The sequence below is a fragment of the Typopeltis vanoorti genome, chromosome 2, assembly GCF_054136105.1.
Source record: "Typopeltis vanoorti isolate ZY-2024b chromosome 2, IOZ_Tvanoo_1.0, whole genome shotgun sequence".
NCBI lineage: Eukaryota > Metazoa > Arthropoda > Arachnida > Uropygi > Thelyphonidae > Typopeltis > Typopeltis vanoorti.
In genome coordinates this window covers 161129330-161150918 of record NC_143550.1, presented here as the reverse complement: position 1 = coordinate 161150918, position 21589 = coordinate 161129330, and the positions used below count along the sequence as shown (strand labels likewise).

Below are 21589 nucleotides of genomic sequence, written 5' to 3'. Positions count from 1 at the left end.
CACAACTAAAATACTAAAACAACCAAGAACATACCAAACTAATGACATCTCCGAAGAATTTACACTAAGTGAACTAAATTCATCAATCGAGAAAACTGCACCTAATAAATCTTCAGCGAATGATCATATCTTTGGTCATATGGTCAAACACCTTGGCAAAAATGCCAAAGAACAACTTCTGCAACTTCTGAACTTTCTCAATACTTCTTGGTGAACAGGCCAACTTCCAAAAGAATGCAAAAAATCAGTTATTGTACCCATCCTGAAACCTAACAGAAATGCTGCAGAATGTGAAAGTTATAGACCTATCGCATTAACTAGCATACTTTGTAAAATTACTAAAAGAATCATACACTCCAGGCTTTTGCACTAGCTGACAAAAAATAAGAAAATCAACTGCTACCAAACTGCCTATAGAACCCTTCTTTCGACAACAGATCAATTATTTCACTTCTGCCAAACAATAATAGACTCATGTTAAAAAAAGGTTTCATTTTCTTGACCAAAAAGCTCTGGAAAGACTTTTATTGGGATTATATTGATCAAGTGCATATAATAAACAACTCAGTTATACCATCTAATTTCACCAACTAAGTCTGTTGGCATCTTCAGGGTATTATCTCTACATCTTTTCAAAAAAGTGAGGTGATTTAATAGTTTGGCTTTTTTACATTTGAGGAATTCACAACGGCATACCTTTCTTATGGTTTCCCCATGTATTCTATTCATGTTAAAAAAACGTTTAATTTTCTTGACCAAAAAGCTATGGAAAGACTTTTATTGGGATTATATTGATCAAGTGCATATAATAAACAACTAAGTTATACCAACTAGTTTCACCAACTAAGTCTGACAACAGACTAGGTCTGTTGGCATCTTCCCTGAAGATGCAAACAGACTTAGTTGGCGAAACTAGTTGGTGAAATTAGTTGGTGAAACTAGTAAACTAGTAGATTAAGTCTGACAACAGACTTAGTTGGTGAAACTAGTTGTTTATTATATGCACTTGATCAATATAATCCCAATAAAAGTCTTTCCAGAGCTTTTTGGTCAAGAAAATTAAACGTTTTTGTAACATGAATAGAATCCATGGGGAACCAAAAGAAAGGTACGCCATTTTGAATTCCTTAAATATAAAAAAGCCAAACTATTAAATCACCTCACTTTTTTGAAAAGATGTAGAGATAACAATTCCCTGAAGATGCCAACAGACTTAGTCGGTGAAACTAGTTGGTATAACTTAGTTGTTTATTATATGCACTTGATCAATATAATCCCAATAAAAGTCTTTCCAAATAATAGATTCAATTCAGGAAAAACCAACAAAAAAGGCAACTGCTATATACCTTGATATGACTGCTGCTTTCGATCCTGTTCGAACCAAAAAATTAATACAAACAATACATGATATTGGAATTAGACGAAACGCTTTAATCTGGATTGCTGATTTCATTAGAAGAAGAAAGATCAAAGTCAGAATCAATGCAGCAGCATCAAAAGAGCAAAGAACCTGGTGTGGTGTTCCCCAGGGCTCAGTACTCAGTCTCTTACTATTTCTTCTATATGTCAATAACATTTATCCCTACCTTACAGAAGATGCAAAAGTAACTTGCTATGCAGATGATATAGCCATCTGGCACACTAGTGCTAAAATCAAAGTATCAGAGGAGAGTCTAAACAAATCCATGAGAGGATTAGAAAAATGGTCAGATGAACTTAAACTCAAAATCAACCCAGAAAAAAGAAAACTAGGCACCTTTAGTACAGATAGGAAAAATAGACATTGCTACAATCGCAAAATCATGATAAACAACAAGCTATTTGAAAAAGTCACAAACCCAAAGTACCTTGGTATTACGCTTGATCAGGAATTACGCTTTGCACAACACATCGCTAAAACTTCCAACAGAGCTCTAAAATTAAACATATTGAAAAGGCTTTGTGGAACAAATTGGGCCGCAAAGCCAAAAATCCTCAAAACTACTTACACTACACTAATAAGATCCATAATGGAATATGCAGCACCTATCTGGTCACCTTCGGCCTCATCGGTAAAGAAAAAATTAGACAAAATACAAGCAAAAGCATCCAAGATTATCATTGGTGCAGTCTCATCCACTAACAACATCAGAGCCCAACAGGAATGTGGGCATGACCTGCTGGAGGACAGACGAAAATTTTCCACCATAAAATTCATAAATAATATCGGAAGCTACCAAAGCGATCATATCTCCCTAAAAACTTATGAACACTGGAACCAAAAATGCAGACTTCACAGATCATCATCTTTACAATATGATGACATTATCAGGAAAGAAATATGTCTTGATCAGCTAAATGCCCACATAAACAAAGAACCTCTATTTTCCAGTCCTTTACCTTCAAATACCTCCATAAATCTAAACCTTACCAAACTCTGTACAAAAAAAGAACCAAAAGAAATACTCAAAGAAATAGGCCTAAGTACTATCGACCTTCTTTCATCCTCCAAACAAGTTATTTGTTATACTGATGGATTGTCACACACCAATATGATTAATGGAGGTGCTGGTGTTCTCCTTCTACTCCCGAAATGTAAAAAACTTTCAATAAAAGTTGGATCTGGGAGAATTGCTTCCAATTTTACCAGCGAACTCTATGCAATAAATAAAGCACTAGAAGTCTACTTAAATCAATCATCATCTCAACAATTTTAAGGAATTATAATTTACAGTGACTCAGGATCAGCTATGGAGGCAATCAAAATGGCAATACCAAGCTCACACAAGACATCCATAAACTCTTAAATCAACTAAAGTGTTCAGGAAAAAGTTGCATTTTACAATGGATTCCTGCTTATGTAGGCGTTGATTACAATGACGCAGCTGATAAATTAGCAAAAGATGCCAGAGAACTCAACCAAGAAACTCACATGATAACTCTTGTTGATGCCAATGCACTATGAAAAGCTAAACTAATTCCACTGAAATCAGTGATATAACAACAAATTTCCGAAATCAGTGCTGACAGAAAGACCTCCATCACGATAGCAAGACTACGAACAGGACATGAAGATCAATACAGATGATACTAGAACATATAGAAACTGCAACAACTGCCCCAATATTGAACCGACACCCACTCACATCTTTACCTATCCAGCAATTACAGCAGCCTTGCAAGAAATAGATCCTAATCCTGAACAACAGCCCTATACAAAGAAAATCATAGACATAGCCAAAGCAGCACAAGGAGCACTCGGAAACACCTAAGACTCTTCAAAAGACAAGACAACAACCGAAGATCCGGACTCTAAAGAGAAGTGACTCAATTTCTTTGGATAATTTTCTATGTAGCTTAAGATCATCCATGTACTAGAGAATGTGATATTTTCTCTATTAGATTTGATAAAATTTTATCAGTGGATATTTTCCTTCAAAGTATGAATCACCTTCAAAGAATGAATACTCAACAGACATGCAGTCAGGAATACATATCCATACTTGAAGTAGAAAAAGCCATCAAAAGCTTGAAATGTGGAAAGGCAGCAGGAGTAGATGATATTCGACCAGAATGCTGAAGTATGGTGGTATAAAAGACTCACAGTGGCTGCACTACATAGTTCAGAAAGCCTGGACAGAGGGACAAATTCCCAATGAAGGAGTAGAGCTCTAATAGTACCCATATATAAAAAGGGAAATAAAACTGAATGTGAGAATTACAGAGGTATTTCCTTACCGAGTGTTCCTGGCAAAATCTATGCAAGTATATTTGAGAAGAATTGTGGAAGAAAAGCTTCGTGAAGAACAAGCTGGATTCAGGCTAAATAGAGGCTGTCAGGATCAGATCTTCATTTTATGACAAATAGTTGAGAACGCATGGGAATATAACAAACATCTGTATTTAAGTTTTGTCGATCTGGAAAAGGCATATGACAAGGTGCCAAAAGAGAAGCTATTCAATATCCTATAGGGCAATATATCAAGCAATACTCAGTCTTTATTTGAGTTGTAAGTCAGCAGTTAGAATTGAAGGAAGTACAGGAAGATGGTTTAATGTTAAATCTGGTGTGATACAAGGATGTACATTATCCTCTCTGTTATTCATTATCTATATCGATCACATTATGAAGGAAAGTGGTATTAAACATGATATCAAAATTGGAGATGTTATTGTCAGCTGTTTGCTTTATGTGGACGATGTTATACTTCTAAATAAATCCGCTACAAGTTTGCAAGGTTCCCTGACTAAATTGAATAATTGTTGTAATAGATATGGTATGAAGGTCAGCATTAAAAAGAGAATGAAAGTAGGTAGAATTGTTGAAAATGTCAACTGTGTTGTGAATGGAGACCTGTGGAACAAGTAAAACATTTCAGCTATTTAAGCACGATTTTTACTGAAGATGGTCAATTAAATATAGAAATAGACAACAGAATCAACAAAACTGCTATTGTAGGAAGTCAATTGAATAAATTCAAATTCATATGGAATAAGAGAGAAATTAGTCGGAACAATAAATTAGCTGTATACAAGATAGTTTTCAAACAAGTTGTAACTTATGGATCTGAGAGATGGGTCAGAAGTAAAACACTTGACCAATGACTAGAGACTGGAGATATGAGAATTCTGAGAAAGATTAGAGGCGTGAACAGATGGCATCAATGGCAATATCATATTAAAAATGAGGATATCAGGAAAGAACTTGACATTGTCAGCATCCAGAAATGCGTTAGCAGATCTAATCTCAGGTGATACGGTAACTTAAACAGAATGGGCGAGAAAAGATTAGCAAAAGAAGTGTTCTCTGCCAGGTTGGCATGAAAACGACTTAGAGGAAGACCAAGATATAGGTGGATTGATACGGTACAAAGTGCCTTAGATGATAGAAATATGAGATCTGATAATATTGGAGTCTTGACAAGTAACAGACTGATTTGGAGGAAAATTGTAGATAGGAAGTTAGTAATGGTGTAAATTTTTCATGTAGTACTATCATATCCTGTACACCCCTTTAGGGTACATCTCAGGAATTTGATGTTGTTGATGTATGAATCACCTTGAAAAATTCCTCTCTTGATATTCACTGACCCGATTTGTCTGAACTGACTATTATTATTATTATTATTATTATTATTATTATTATTATTATTATTATTATTATTATTATTATTATTATTATTATTATTATTCCTGATACCTCCAATCTGAGTTTTCTCATGGTCATGAAAGCTATTAGGAATTTTCTGATGTTTTGATTTACTCCAAGAAATTTCGAATTTTTGGATCAAGCTTTTTTAAGATATTTTTTAATCCTGATAATTTTATTTTCGAACACCGAATATTATACAAAGCAACATATAAAACGTGGATTTTAATTGGTCCGAGATTTCTATAGAGATATAGCCTACCAATTAAACTAAACCAATTAAAATCCCAGTTTTATATGTTGCTTTGTATTGTTTTAATCCTGTTATGCGGCAAGGAGTCGAATGCTTTCTGGTAATCAATTCATATTCAAATCAATTCGTATCAAATCAATTCATGTTGAAAAGGCCAACATTTACATGTTGGCATTTTGAACATTTTGTCGATTAACCACTGGTGTTTTGTTCTTCTGGAGTTTCTGCGATATCCTTTTTGTTGAACAGAGGAAGTTGGTGCATAGCCGGTTTTACCATTAGGTAAACCTAGGCAATCGCCTAGGGGCGTCATATGTGTAAGTGTACGTGTGCTTGTGTGAGTATGACAAAATATATAGAGAGACAATGTATAGGGGCGCCTAAATTTTCTTTGCCTAGATGGACCAGATACTCTCAAACTGGCCCTGATTTGATGTCATGATAAATACTGACTAACCGAAGTCGCTAGATGTTCAACGAGTATCTTAACTGTTGGCATGTAAGATATTGGTCTGTAATTACCTGGAACACTTTTTTTAGTTTGTTTTTCAAAACCAGAATTGTCCTTCTGGTCACCATCCACTCTTCAATTAGCATGTTGGCAATAGGTTGTTAAGTTGTGGAGCCAGTCGAGCATTATTACTTAGCAACCATTTAAGCCAAAACCCATGCAGTTTATTTTTTACTGTGCACTCCAGTTTTTCACTTTCTTTGCTTGCATTTGGATTATTTATGTGGTTAGAGTAAGTCCTTCCACATGAGTGTTGTGCAATTGTATTTCAACATCTTTTATCCAATGGACATTTTATAAGGTACGTTTGAATTATCCCAGAGCGCTGCTTTCAGAACTTGAGTGTTATTTCTGCATTCAGGTATTTGCAGATTTTCCATCAATATTTTCTTAAAACTGAACTTGGTTTGTGTTGAACTGTATGCTCTGCCTGTGAATTATTGAATTATTTTGCTTTCATTGCGTATGCTCTTTTTTTTTTTTTTTGGTTGTGGATACACTTGATATTCCATTTTTCGATTTTTTTAAAGGTTTTTATCTCTTTACTAGACTGCTCTTGAACTTTTTCTGTTCATTTTTTCTTTGTTTTATTGTTATTTCTTGGCTCTTTATTATTATTACTCATCTAGGAGTATATTTTACTCCACATAACCCGCCTCTACACTACTTGCACATCCAGTCATACTGCTTCATCTGTCGTATTCTAATGTTTCTGTCTGTGTGTTCTCTGCGAGATTTTCGTCTGTGTAGGATTTAAAAAAAAAACTCGTTTCTTGGAATAGAGAAAACTGACACTTCTCTGAGAGCTGTAATTTCCATAACTCACTTTGAAGTGAAAAGTCCACATAATTAAAGAAACTCATTAATTAATTGGAATGAGTATTATTATTATTATTATTATTATTATTTAACATTTGATAGCTCCAAGTTGAAAGTTTGGGCTATCCCTTGTGAGAAATTAGTTACATAAACTCTGCCCTCTCGTGGTGATTTCAGTACAATCAATTTAGGAATTGAAGAAAAAAAAATGAGAAAAGTTGAAGTGTTGACGTTTTGTGGTGTTTGTTATGTTATGTTGTGGTCGTGATGAATGTTGACTAAGTGAAGTCGGTAGTGTAATGCTACTGGAGAAAAATTCATTTGTATGAAGTGACTGAAATGTCGTTTTGCATAGAATGTGAAATTCGAATGCAGCATTGGGTTTTGGAATTATTTTTTATTTTTACGCTAATGCCACTCCGTAGGTAATGCCAAGTATGTAACCAGGTAATGGCAGAAATAGCCATGCCTGTTGTATCTGATGTACAAGCTAACAGTTTACAGCCTGCTGTAGAACAGCCAGCTGTAGAAAGTAAATCTCCAATTAAAAAAGAAAACGATTCCGAAATAAAAGAAACACCATGTTCTGGAGAAGGCAACAGTTCAAATTTGGACAAAAATACTCTGCTTGCTGTTCTACAGTTCTTGAAGAAACATAAACTTCAGGTAAGGACGCGTGTCTGTGTGTTTATGCACGTGTCGAGTGATTAAAGGGCATTGCTCCCACAACCATTACGAAAGGTGTGTTTTATACGGAAAGATGAAATTGACGATAATGCACCCTTTATCGTTACCATTTTGTCCATTACATCATTACAATAAATTTTTGTTTCTAGTAGGTAACATACTGGTAGGTAATATCACAATTTAAACTGAACTTTGCATATGGGTGTTTGTATATATATTATGTGAATGCCATCCAGAAAAGGTTGTAATTCTATAGTACATAAGTACTGTGATTGAACCAAGGTTTTTAATTTTTTTTATTTTATATCTATGTATATATATTTACATAATATATATTATACATATTACATATTTACATCACAGAAGATCCAAATAAAATCACTTCTGAAATCTTGCAATACTACAAGAATTCATACATCAAGATCAAAAGAAGACACGTTGAGGCTTAAGTGCTGTGAGGACATCATGTTGGAGGCTTAATGGAATTTAAACAGCATGCAGAAAGGATTACAACTGATTTTTAATACTTCCAATATTTTATGTCAGTCACTGAGATATCTTCAGGGATTACAAAAAACTAATGTAACATACACACAAATGCAGCACAATACTAAGCTAACCATGGGGATGATGCTAAAGTCCTCTCTATGTGGTGCGTCCTCTATGGATGATTATAGGTGGCTTGGAACGTAAGGTGGGATCTCTGATAATGTTTCCCAAATTTTTGGAAGTTTAATGCAACTGTAGATAAGGTCGATTTCTGAGTGCTGCTGCAAATTCTAAAAATAGTCTTTCTTTTTTGAATTTACTGTGGTGGAGCATGGTTTTTTCCCAGGAGATCTGTGGGTTGTATCCAAAACATGGTCTACCAGGCAGACTGACCGTAGTTGAGATTGGAGATGTATGATTGGTGTTCTAAGCGGATGGTTGCTGATCTACCTGTCTGTCCAAAGTACGGCAGCTTTCGGGAACAGGGTACTTTATAAACTTCAGGCACTGAGAGACGGAGCTGATCTTTTGTAGAACGGATAAGGGTAACAAGTTTATGGTGAGGCTTAAATGCTGTGTAGAGGTTGTACTTTTTTAAGGACTTAAAAGAAAAACTATTTTTAGAATCTACAGCAGCAGCACTCAGAAATCAACCAAATCTAAATAAATACAGTTGCATTAAATTAACGAAAATTTAGGAAACTGATTATCAGAGATCTCACCTTACATTCTAGGCTACCTACAATCACTTATAGAGGGTACACACCTAGATAGGACTTTAGAGTCACCCATGTGTTTAGCTTAGTATTGTGTTGCATTTGTGTGTATGTTACATTAGTTTTTGTAATCCCTGAAGATGTCTCATTGACTGAGATGAAATAATGGAAGTATTAAAGTCAGTTTTAATTCTTTCCGAGTGCTGTTTAAATCCATTAGGCCTCCAACATCAAAAGAAGACAACTTCACTGGTATGGATATCTCAAGAGAATACCATCAAAAAGCTACCCAACCTCGCTCTCTACATAAAATTAGAAGGAAAGAAAGAAAGGAAAACTGAGAACTAAATGGGTAACATCAATAAAGGTTAACTCTGGATTACAAACCTATAGACAGCTCATCAGCCACGCAGGAAACCGAGACTCCTGGAGGTTGTTGTGGAAACACAGAAGAGGACAGTAAGCAAGTATACAGCTCTATAGGAACATCTCTTTACACCATCCATGAAATACTGAAAGAAGCAAAAAAACTCTGCAACAGAATGGAACCACTTAGAAAACCCAATCACTCTAAACGAACTCAAAACTGCATGCACATCCTTGCCAAATAACAAATCTCCCGGCCTTGATGGACTCACAACAGAGTTTATCCGAGGCTTCTGGAATCAACTCGAACCATTGCTCCTTAAAATGCTGCTGCAAGAAGCTTACTTCAATGGGCTCCCACAATCCGTCTTGACCTCAGTAGCACGACTGATACCAAAGAAGGGAGACCACACAGACATTTGAAACTGGTGTCCAATCTCACTAATCAATACAGATTGCAAAATCATTTCCAAAGTTATTTTAAACCAACTAAAGCCAACATTGCCTGAAGTTATTGGCCAAAATCAAAACTTATTCTGTTCCCTCATTAGATAGAGGTTATCAATACATGATAACCTCTATCTAATGAGAGATCTCTTCCACATTACAAACAGCCAAAATGAAAACCTAGCATTAGCACTTGTCAGCCTTGATCAGGAGAAGGCTTTCGACAGAGTAGAGCACCAATATCTTTATGAAGTCCTAAAGGCATTCTGCTGTATTCCTCTCATTATTGACATAGTCCAATTGCTATACAGAGATGCACTCTTCTGCTTATAAATCAACAACAGGCTCGCCTGCAATATATGCCATACTCTTGAGCAGGGGCAGCTCATGCATAGGCACTGCGGAACTGCAGCACCCCCAATTTTTCTCGATATATAAATGTATTTATTAATTTATTTATATTTGCTTGTAATATTTAATTTTATCATCAACAATCCTATACAATTCTCTTATTTTGTATAAAAAAGAATAAAAATCCATCTTGTAGCACTTAAGAGGGCGAAGGACGCTGGCAGCACTGTGTTTACCACAGTGTCATATTGCTACGTGCGTCAAGCATATGCACGTCATATTGAGATGCGAGCCATTAGCATAATGTGGCACTGTCTGTCGCACAGTTCCACTGTTGTTTATATGTAGTTTGTGCCAGTAGTAGTGTTCGTAGTGCTTATTGTGTTTACTCCGTCTCTTTAAATATTTAAGTATTTTACAATTAAATCCTTTAAATTAAAGGATTTAATTGCAATGTCCAAAAATTGTAAATCCATTCCTTTAATTACAATTAAATGAAGGGATTTTAATTTTAAGTAATTTTGAATTATACCAAACTGTATAATTTTATTGATAATAAACAATATTTTTTCATGTTTAATTTAAAAAAAAAATTTTTTACCATAATTTTGATATTTTATCCAAACATGTATGCACTGTACTTACAGTGTGTATGTATATTTTGAAAGTTGAAGCCCCCCCCCCCCCCCATGATTTCAAGCCATGAGCTGCCGCTGCTCTTGAGGGATTAAGGATATCCTCTCTCTGGACAACTATACACACTGGCTATAGAACCTTTTTTAAAAAGAGTACACACCATGATCTCCAAATGAACCAGCATAACAGAACCACATCTAAAAATAAGCCTATCAGCATATGCTGATGACGTCACCATAATAGTTCGTAATGATGAAGAAATGATAGTAACTGATGAGTATACAGATTATATGCACAAGCCTCAGGGGCTAAATTAAACTCTGCAAAAATCACTGGCTTGTGGTCAGGCAGATGGAAGATTGGAACTGATTTTGCCAATTGAATGTACCTGGTCAAATGAAGGACAAACATTTAGGCATTCACCTTGGCAACACCAAAATATATAATATGCTGAATTGGGCTCAACTGTTTTAAACAGGTGTTAGGAAAACTGAGCAGCATACTTTCGACATCTTCACCTAGAGGAAGAGTCCTAATAATCAACCAGATTGCTGCAAGCATGCCATGGCATACCCTCAAAGTACTGATACATACTGAAGATTTTCTCCATCGCATTCAAAAGGCAATCACATGTTTTATCTGGATCAATACTAATTGGACAACTTACTCTGCAAGTCACTCAATAAAGGAGGTCAAGGCCTGATTTCCCTTGAAAACAAGATTACATCTTTCAGAATCATCTTTCTTCTAAAGGCACTTCATTCCAATCGTACTTATGTAACCACCTTATCGACATTCCTTATTGACGTGAGGAACCCTTATCTAAAGGTTCCTCACGTCATGGATGGGAATCGAACCCGTCTTTCCGACCAGAGGGCTTCGTCTATACCAACTGAGCTACAGAGGCACTAAAGAGAGTGTGTGCAAATGATGGATAACAAAAATTATGTAAGTACTGTATAATGTTGATCATGAAGATAGACTGAGGGCATACATACAGAGGAGTGAGAATATATATATCATCATTTCCCAATTGTGTTTGGAATCAAATAATTCTGCTCCTTCAGCAATTGTAAATAGTGAATCATCACATTGAATGAATGATCAACAAGAACCTCATTATAATTTTTAAATCTAGGCATGACCATCAAAAGAATTGTAAGTTTTGTTATTTATATGTACAGCAATCCCTTGATTAGTCCGCCTAATGCGTTCTTTAAAACAGGCGCATTAATCGAAAATGCACTAATTGAATATGATAACCTATGGGAAAAAGTATAATTCGTTCCTCAAATTTCTTTTCTAATTCTTGATTTTTTTATAAAAGAATTAGGGTATGTCTCAGGGCCTGGTTAAAGGAAAACTATGAAGCTGAAAGACAATAAAACATATTCAGAATATAAATTTTATTATTCTATTTCTTAACAAAGAATTGAGCTAACGTAGTTTGGCGGGCATTTTATTTCTTTTTTTCATACAACCGACGGTATGGCCCTATTGCCTCTTCTACTTATCTGTAAATTTTACTGCTTCTCTCATCATCAGGGTCAGCCTCTAAGTATTGCTGCTTAAAAACTTCGATTGTACAAAAAATATTTTCAAATTGTTTCTGTGAAATCTCTTTCGGCTGACTATCAGTGGTTAAATTTTCTTCATATTTTTTGGGATCTTCCTGCTGTACATCTAAATTTAGCAGGTCGGAATCACTCAGTTCTTCAGAATGAGATTTAATTAACTCTTGGACGTTATCATTGAAGGGGAGGAAGAAATGAATGATGTACGAATTGGTTGCCGACATGCGAAATCACGTGCTTTATAGATAAAATTTCCTAACTGTTATACAAGCAAAATAATTACCACTTTAAAAACTACAATGATCATAAAAGAGAACTTAATTTTCCAACGTGTAATAATAAACAACTCATCCCAGAAGACGGATTGATTACCCTATTATCGGAATGGATTCTCATTTTTGTGACATGCGCAGAAGTGTCGAAGGGTCTCAAATCTGTGGGCATACTATAGCAGAAGACATAAATTTTGGCGGTAAAAATTTGGAGCATAGTATTACATAGTGTACATGGAAGTAGCATAGAATGCCATTGAAATTACTTGTAAAATGTTTTAAATCAGTAACTAAATTATTTCATTCTGGTGATGATTTTTTAAAATAGTTAGCCATAAAAATGTATAGATAGAAAATTTTTAAAATCTGTAAGATTTATTTTTAAGATGTATATAAGTGTACTAATCGAATTTTAGAGGTGCACTAATCGAATTTGGGTATCGAAAAATGATGAAAAATGACGCACTAATTGGAGGCACATTAATCGAGAAATTACTGTATATATATATATATATACTAGGGGAGGGGCTATATCCCCTGCCTGGAACCTACGGCGCCCAACCCCCTGACTTCCAGGCTGGTAAGTGATTCTCCTTCAATTCTGATGACTCAAGACAAGAGACAACAATGTGTTTGTCTCATGAAGGCAGATACATTGTTGGACGTTTCAAAACAATGAAGAGACAAAAAATGTGACATAAAAACGTTTCAAATTTTGGCTTATCTTTATAAGCTCTGATCACTAATCTTAATATTTACCCTTAATGCCAAAACACATCTCCAAGAAGGGGATGTATGATGTTTTGTATTAAAGGCAAGGGGCCACTACCCAGACTGGTTTCGACCTTTGTTGAGGTCTCATCAGTGGGAGCGAGGCTAGAAATACTAAGATTTAGTAATACAGAGCTTAAAAGTATTTTACCAGAACAAGTTACCATAAGGTGTTTTAACCTTATTAAATAAAAATCTCTGGAGGAGACATAAATATAGAAAGTATTTTACCTTGGGAATAATAAATGTTAAAAATACCAAGCAATTTTATGATGAGACCTCAATAAAGGTCGAAACCGGTCTGGGTAGTGGCCCCTTGCATTTAATACAAAACATCATACATCCCCTTCTTGGAGATGTGTTTTGGCATTAAGGGTAAATATTAAGATTAGTGAACAGAGCTTATGCCACCTTTACCATGATTTGCCTTGGTCTTGCACTACCTGTAGGATCAGCTAGACTTGCATCACTTGCAGGTGCAAACTTGACTTGTTTGTCTGTTTGCTTACTTGGGAAATGGAGTAAACACCAGGTTTAAAATTGCTTGGTATTTTTAACATTTATTATAATAAGGTAAAATACTTTCTACACACACACACACACACACACACACACACACACACACACACACACACACACACACACACACACATATATATATATATATATACACATATATATATATATATATATATACACATATATATGGGGTGCTTAAGGTTCAAAGCTGTATAACTGAGAGGAGACCTCCACATAGCCTTTAAAGGAATGTGGAGAACCGACCAAGGTTTCTGATCTAATGTCCAATCCTCATTCTCCCGGTGCACCCTTTTGGGTATCTACCTGGATACTGAACGAACGAGGATGGGCTGGCAATTTGGGATTTACCTAACCAAATTGTATTCCTATTGGCTTAAACCAATATAGAAAATGATGGTACAACATGACAAAATTTCATGCTGGCTGGGGCGTTACCCGGTTAAACAAGGCCCCCGTTGTTTTCGCCAGGGAACCAGGGCGAACAGCGAAAAGTCAGCTACTGGAACAAATCTGTAAACACACCACAACTCAACATCATCGGAGTTAAAGATCGGTACTATCAACATAAGAAGCCTGAATGGCAAAGAAATGGTGCACGCTGAAGAATTAGATAAGTACCAGATCGACATAATAGGGGTGACTGAAACAAAAAAGACAGAAACTGGTGAGATATTTCTGAGCAATAAATACAAAATGTTTTATTCAGGAAATGACAAGGAAAAGAAGGAGTAGCCATAGTATTCAACACAAAATACGAGGGTAATCTTTTTGAATGGCAGGCAGTCTCAAGTAGAGTGATGTGGGCAAATATCAGAATGGGGAATTGGACAATGAGACTTATTTGTGCCTATGGTCCCACAGAAGGTTCTACTAAGGTAGAAGTGGAGGAATTTTTTGATTCTTTAGAAAAAGCAACTGACACAATGAAAAAGGAAAAGTTGGTCCTCGTTGGGGATCTAAATAGCAGAGTAGGAAATGATTGTCAGACATACAAAAATATTTTGGGAAAATTTGGAGAAAAGAGCAAAGCTAATAATAATGGCAAATATCTGTTGGATTTCTGCTCAGGACATGGACTGGTTATTACTGACACCATGTTCTAACATAAAAATGTGCACAAATTCACATGGAGAGAAGAGGCTAGGAATAAGAAAAGTCTCATTGACTATGTTATTGTTGATAGTGATGTTTTCTCCCTGGTGCAGGACACCAGAGTGTACAGAGGATTTGAATTTGGAAGTGATCACTATTTAGTCTTGAGCAGGATAAAATTGAATTTCATATTGAAAAGAATACCATGTAAGAAAGTTTTAAAGCGAATAAAAGTTGAGCAGCTCTCAGATGTAAACTGTAGACTCAAGTACACAAAGATTATTGAAGAAATAATGAAAGAGTTTGAGAATAGGAACCAAACCTTGGAGATTCAGTGGCAAGCCTTGAAGAAAACCCTGATTAAATCAGTCAGAGAGGCATGCAGTGAGGTTGTGTGCAAGGGTAGAAAAATCAGAACTCCATGGTGGACACATGAAGTTAAAGAGGCAGTGAAGGAAAACAAGAAAGCATATCAAAATTTCCTGGCAAATAAATCAGCTTCTGCTCTTAGAGAATACGGGGACAAATGTAAGAAAGCAAAACACTGTGTAAAACTAGATAAAACAAAAGTCATGGGAGGACTTTACCAAGAACATAGAAAATAAATATCAAGAAGATGGTAAAATATTCTGGTGGTTGTTGAAGAAGCTTAGAAATAGTGCTGTAAAAGGAGTTAGAGATGACTAATGTGACATGAAAACAGGAGAAAAAGATATCCTTTAAGTATGGAGTAAGTACTTCGAAAAATTGCTAAATGAAACGAGCAGTGATAGCACAGTGATAAAAAACACTCCAGAGGCATACAGTCAGGAATACATATCCATACTTGAAGTATAAAAAGCCATCAAAGGCTTGAAATGTGGAAAGGCAGCAGGAGTAGATGATATTCGACCAGAAATGCTGAAGTATGGTGATATAAGCCTTACAGCGGCTGCACTGCATAGTTCAGAAAGCTTGGAGAGAGAGTGACAAATTCCTGATGATCAGAGTAGAGCTCTAATAATGCCCATATATAAAAGGGAAATAAAACTAATGTGAGAATTACAGAGGTATCTCCCTACTGAGTGTTCCTGGCAAGATCTGTGCATGTATACTTGAGAAACGGTTGAGAAGAATTGTGGAAGAAAAGCTTGGTGAAGAACAAGGTGCATTCAGACCAAATAGAGGCTGTCAGGATCAGATCTTCACTTTACGACAAATAGTCGAGAAAGCATGGGAATATAAGAAACATCTGTATTTAAGTTTTGTCGATCTGGAAAAGGCATTTAAGGCGCCAGAGAGAGAAGCTATTCAATACACTACAGTTATATGGTGTCAGTGGGACATTATATCAAGCAATACTTAGTCCTTGTTTGAGTTGTAAATCAGCAGTTAGAATTGAAGGAATTACAGGAAGATGGTTTAATGTTAAATCTGGTGCGAGGCAAGGATGTACATTATCCCCTCTGTTATTCATTATCTATATGGATCACATCATGAAGGAAAGTGGTATTAAACATGATATCAGAATTGGAGATGTTAATGTCAGCTGTTTGCTTTATGCGGACGATGTTAAACTTCTAAATAAACCCGCTACAGTTTGCAAGATGCTCTGCCTAAATTGAATAACTGCTCTAATAGATATGGTATGAAGGTCAGCATTAAAAAAAACAAAGACAATGAAAATAGGTTGAATTGTTGAAAATGTCAACTGTATTGTGAACGGGAAACCCGTAGAACAAGTAAAACATTTCAGCTACTTAGGCACGATTTTTTTACTAAAGGTGGTAAATTAAATATGGAAATAGACAACAGAATCAACAAAGCTGGTATGGTAGGCAGTCAATTGAATAAATTCATATGGAATAAGAGAGAAATTAGTCAATAAATTAGCTGCATACAAGACAGTATTCAAACCAGTTTTAACTTATGGATCTGAGAGCTGGGTCAGAAGTAAATCACTTGACCAAAGTCTAGAGACCACAGATATGAGATTCCTGTGAAAGATTAGAGGTGTGAACAGATTGCATCAATGGCAATATCATATTAAAAACGAGGATATTAGGAAAGAACTTGACATTATCAGCGTTTAGGAATTCGTTAGCAGAGCTAATCTCAGGTGGTATGGTCACTTAAACAGAATGGGCGAGAAAAGATTAGCAAAACAAGTGTTCTCTGCCAGGTTGACAGGAAAACGACCCAGAGGAAGACCAAGATATAGGTGGATTGATACGGTACAAAGTGCCTTAGATGATAGAAATATGAGATCTGATAATGTTGGAATCTTGACAAGTTACAGACTGATTTGGAGGAAAATTGTAGATAGGAAGTTAGTAATGATGTAAATTTTTCATGTAGTACTATCATATTTGATGATGATGATGATGATATATATATATATATATATATATGTATATTAAAGTGACTACAAAATAATAGGAACTCAATACCACACATCAATATTAACAAAGTCGTTATCAACAAATCCTCCTATATACTTTCAGATGTAGAACAAAGCATCCTTAGTAAAGGTCTAAACTTCATTCCTTCCCCAAAATTAATACCAAAGGAGACACTACTTACAAAAATAGAAAAAGCTGCTTCTTTTCTCCCTCCACAAGATGCAAACCTTCTACTTATTGAATCAATCTTTATTATCAATAACGCTAAACCACCTGCAGACAACATTACTTCAACTGAACGCAAAGCTATTAAAAGTTTAAAAAACAACAGAGATATAATCATCCTCCCTGCGAATAAAGGAAATGCAACAATCATCCTGAACTCTGAAGATTACAAGAATAAAATGATTGAATTACTACATAATGATACCTACTCAATACTTGAGAGAGATCCAACTCGTGAACTTCAAAATCGTACAAACAACTTATTAAAAACATCAGCTGAATTATCCCGAAACGTTCGTTTATCTCTACGCTCTCACCATCCATTAATTCCTCGCATATATGGTGTTCCTAAAATCCATAAAGAGAACACCTCATTATGCCCAATTGTAGAAGGTATCGATTCTCCTACATACAATCTTTCAAAATATCTTGCTAAATACCTCAAAAGTTTTTCAGGGAAGTCACCATCCTTTATCAAGAATACTACAGAATTCGTTACATACATCAAGGATATTACAGTTGATGAAAATGACATCATGGCTAGCTTGGACATAACTTCTTTGTTCACTAATGTCCCAACAGATGAAGTCCTAACATTACTCAAGGACAAATTATCCAAAAAAATGTTAGCCTTGCTTACACATTGCATCAGGTCCGGTTACTTCAAATTTCAAGATAATATATACAAACAAAATCATGGACTGGCTATGGGTAATCCTTTATCTCCTGTTCTTGCAAATATTTACTTAGAAGATTTTGAAACCAAGGCTATCTCTTCCTTTATTTTAACACCTAAAGTTTGGAAACATTATGTGGATGATGTCTTCATTGTTTGGAGCCATGGATATGAATCCCTTATGGTTTTCCTCGCACATCTCAATAGCCGACATCAAAATATTAAGTTTACTGCTGAGCTTGAAACGGATAATTCCTTGCCTTTTCTTGATGTCAAACTGACTCGCTCTTCTGGTAAACTAAAAATATCGATATATAGAAAGCCCACACATACCAACAGATATCTGCACAGTCAGTCCCATCATTTCCCTCCTCATAAGCTTGGAATAATTTCCACCTTGGGACATAGAGCCCATTCTCTTCTTGATGATCCAAATGAACTGCTTACAGAAATAAACCATCTGAAAACTTCTTTCAAAGTTAATGGATATTCCAAGAAAATCATTGAAACCAAGACATCACTCAGAAGAAACAAATAGATTCAAAAGCAATATATCTATTCCTTACATAAGTACCGTTTCACATAAATTAGCAAAAGTTCTAAGAAAATACAATATCAGAACCTTGTTCACTCCACTTCCAAAGATCCGTTCCTTAATTAGCCACCCAAATTGTCATCATCAACTCAAAAACCCTGGTGTATATAAAATATTATGTGACTGCGATATTCCTTATTTCGGACAGACAGACAAATCTGTCGAAATGTGTATGGAAGAACACATGAGAGACATTACTTACAAGAGACAGCGAGCGAGTGCACTATCAAGTCATATCCTTTTCTCGGCTAATCCTAATGATGATAACCAAAGTCACAAAGTCTGCTGGGAAAAATCTACTAACATCTTCTGTTGCAGTGACGAAATAGAGAGAAAAATTGTGGAATCGAGAGAAATCAGCTTCAATCCTGTTCATCTAAATAACAACTTAAGCTACAACCTCACAGATAGTCATTCGGCTGTAATCATGTACTGGTGTACACGTGATGCAGCAAGCACGCACTCTCCCAACAATGTAACAAATGAAAGAACAGCTTCAAATACAACTACAACGTTTTCATGCTAATTATGTATAAAGACTGTCTATGTTGTTCATAGTCTTTTAACCCTCAATGTTTAGTGTTTTTTCTTTTATAATGTCACCTGAAGAAGGCCGTTACAGGCCGAAACTAGTAGTGTATTTATATTAAAACCTTTTTACTTAAATCTCGGTTTTAGTCATTCAATTTTTTCATAAAACTATGTGTGTTAACCGAGTCAATGATCATATATATATATATATATATATATATATATATATATTACATTCCATATCTACATTCCTATATCTATATATTTCATTTCTGTACCTTTCAAAAATTTCACTTAAATTACTAGAATTGTTCTAAATTTACAGAACCATCACAATCACAATCCACAATTATCAGCTATGTAGGTTACCTACATAGTTCATATTTTGCCATCTAGTAGTAAATTCAAAGTATTTTCCATCTTCCCTTTTTCAAAGGGATCTGAAAGTATCCAGAATCTAAATATAGTTTTTAAAATACTGTGCTCCTTCCAAGTAAATCAATAATATTTCTATCTTATAAAGTCAGAAATTAATAGTCTTTGTAATCTTATTTATGGCTCTCAAGTCTAAGACAAATAATGGGCTTCCATTTGATTTCTCGGGTATTCCTGCCTCCATTGAAAACTCGAGAAAAATTCAAAAGCAGATGATTTAAAAGATTTTGAATTCTTTTCTTTTCATCAGTAGATGAAGTGACTAATTAATTGAAATCTTCACTAGGTTCTCTTTTATTTCCTTCAATGTTTTCCTTATTATTTAGAATTGCAATATTAAACACTCGATCATCATTTTCCTTAGTACTTTTAAATGTCATTCAATTTAAATTGCTTGAATTTTATGTTATCACTCAATGTCTTGTCAATACAGTATTCTAGTCCACATAAGGATACTGTACAATCAACAAAATTACATGCAAAATCATGACATTTTAAGAAATCAATTCCAAATGTTACTGCATACATTTGAATTTGAACTCTCAAAAGAACCTGTAATTGGGATCAGAAGTGCCGTTTCATGTGAATTGATCCATTGATTTTGCATGCTCTCACATGCACATTTGTTATGTTTATAAAGTGATCTACTTCAAAAATAGTAATTGGTTGAATGAGGCCTGTATAGCTTAGTGGAAGTGATGCTTGCATCCTCTGCTCTAGCTGCCTGAAGATAGACTTATAATTTGTCTAGTCACCAACTGGAGGAACTGTTTCTAAGCCTTTCTTCGACCGGTTTCCGAGTTTGTCGATCTCTGGCATGGGCAAGCGGGTTTTTTTCTCCTGGAAACTCAAGAAAATCTACCATAGAACCCACATTATTTCAGACAGTAACATATCCTGTTAGAGTTAGGTACCAAGAGATGGCAGTATTTGTTTGCCGGACTCTTCATTGGTGGCTGTCTATAATTAGTGATAGACATTGGCCAGTTATCTCTGATTGGCTACTGGTGCAGAACTGCCTACTCAGTCTCCAAAAGATAGATAGGGTTTAAAGGCCTTGCTTACTCCCTATAAGGGAATAAAATGCATTAGCTTATTATTATTATTTGATTTGAAGTCTATGGAACAATCACCTTCCTTAAAAATAACGTTTGGTCTCCAGAGCAGGGTTTCTGGTATATCTGGTCTTTAGCTCACCAATGGCATCAATGTATTATAAGATTACAGCCTTTTGTAGGTGGGATTCACATAACTATTCCAATGTTTATATTATTATATTCTGTAAAAATTGAAAATGAATAATTATTTTTAAGAAATAAGCAATTTAAAGGATTAAAAAAAAATGATTGATTGCTTACTTAGTATGCCTGTTATACTTGTTCATGTGTTCGTGCTTAAGGGCTGGGAGAAACTCATTTTGAGGCTTAATGGAGTGAAACAGCACTGAGATAGGATTAAAAATGTTATTTAATTCTTCCAACATTTTGTGTTAGTCACTGAGACATCGTCATGGAGTACAATGAGACCTTCACTCCATTAAGTCTCTGATATAAGTTTCTCCCAGCACTTAAGCCTTAACAAATAGATCATGATTATTCATTGTGAAGATATAGTGCACAAGGCAAAACATTACGGTAAGTTGAACCTGAAATTATTTAGAAAATTAAACAGGCTGGGCTTTCTTAAAAGATGTTGAGATACAGAAATATTACCAAACTGCATGAAATTTAATGGTAAGTTCAAATCTTGAAGGCCTTCCATATCTACAAGCATGCCAGTTTTGCTCTGCTGTGGGAACAGATCACCATTACATATATCATCCTCGTTGTTACCAATTCAGCCATCAGCTCATTGCGGTCTGAGCCTTCGGCTGTTCTGAAACCTAAACTCTGGACCATTCTCTTTGATATTTCAAAGACTACTGCTCAGAAAGAATTATTAAAAATAAAAAATGAACACATCAAAAAGTACAATGGTCTTCTGGATTTTAAACCCATACCTCTAGTTCAATCTCTTCATACTGTAGTTAACATGCTGTCCCAAGTAAATACTAGCACTAATGTTCAACATTCACTGTGGTATCGGATATGTAAC

General features: G+C 35.3%; 1 protein-coding gene across 1 annotated transcript in view; it reads left to right on the top strand.

Moving 5' to 3' along the window:
• The first annotated feature begins 6929 nt into the window (after window positions 1-6929).
• Window positions 6930-21589, top strand: part of Taf5 (TATA-box binding protein associated factor 5) — a 281049-nt gene continuing 266389 nt past the window's right edge. The window contains exon 1 of the mRNA XM_090409115.1: window positions 6930-7377. Coding sequence (XP_090265241.1) covers window positions 7162-7377 — 216 coding nt within the window. The 5' untranslated portion in view covers window positions 6930-7161. The remainder of the gene's footprint in view (window positions 7378-21589) is intronic.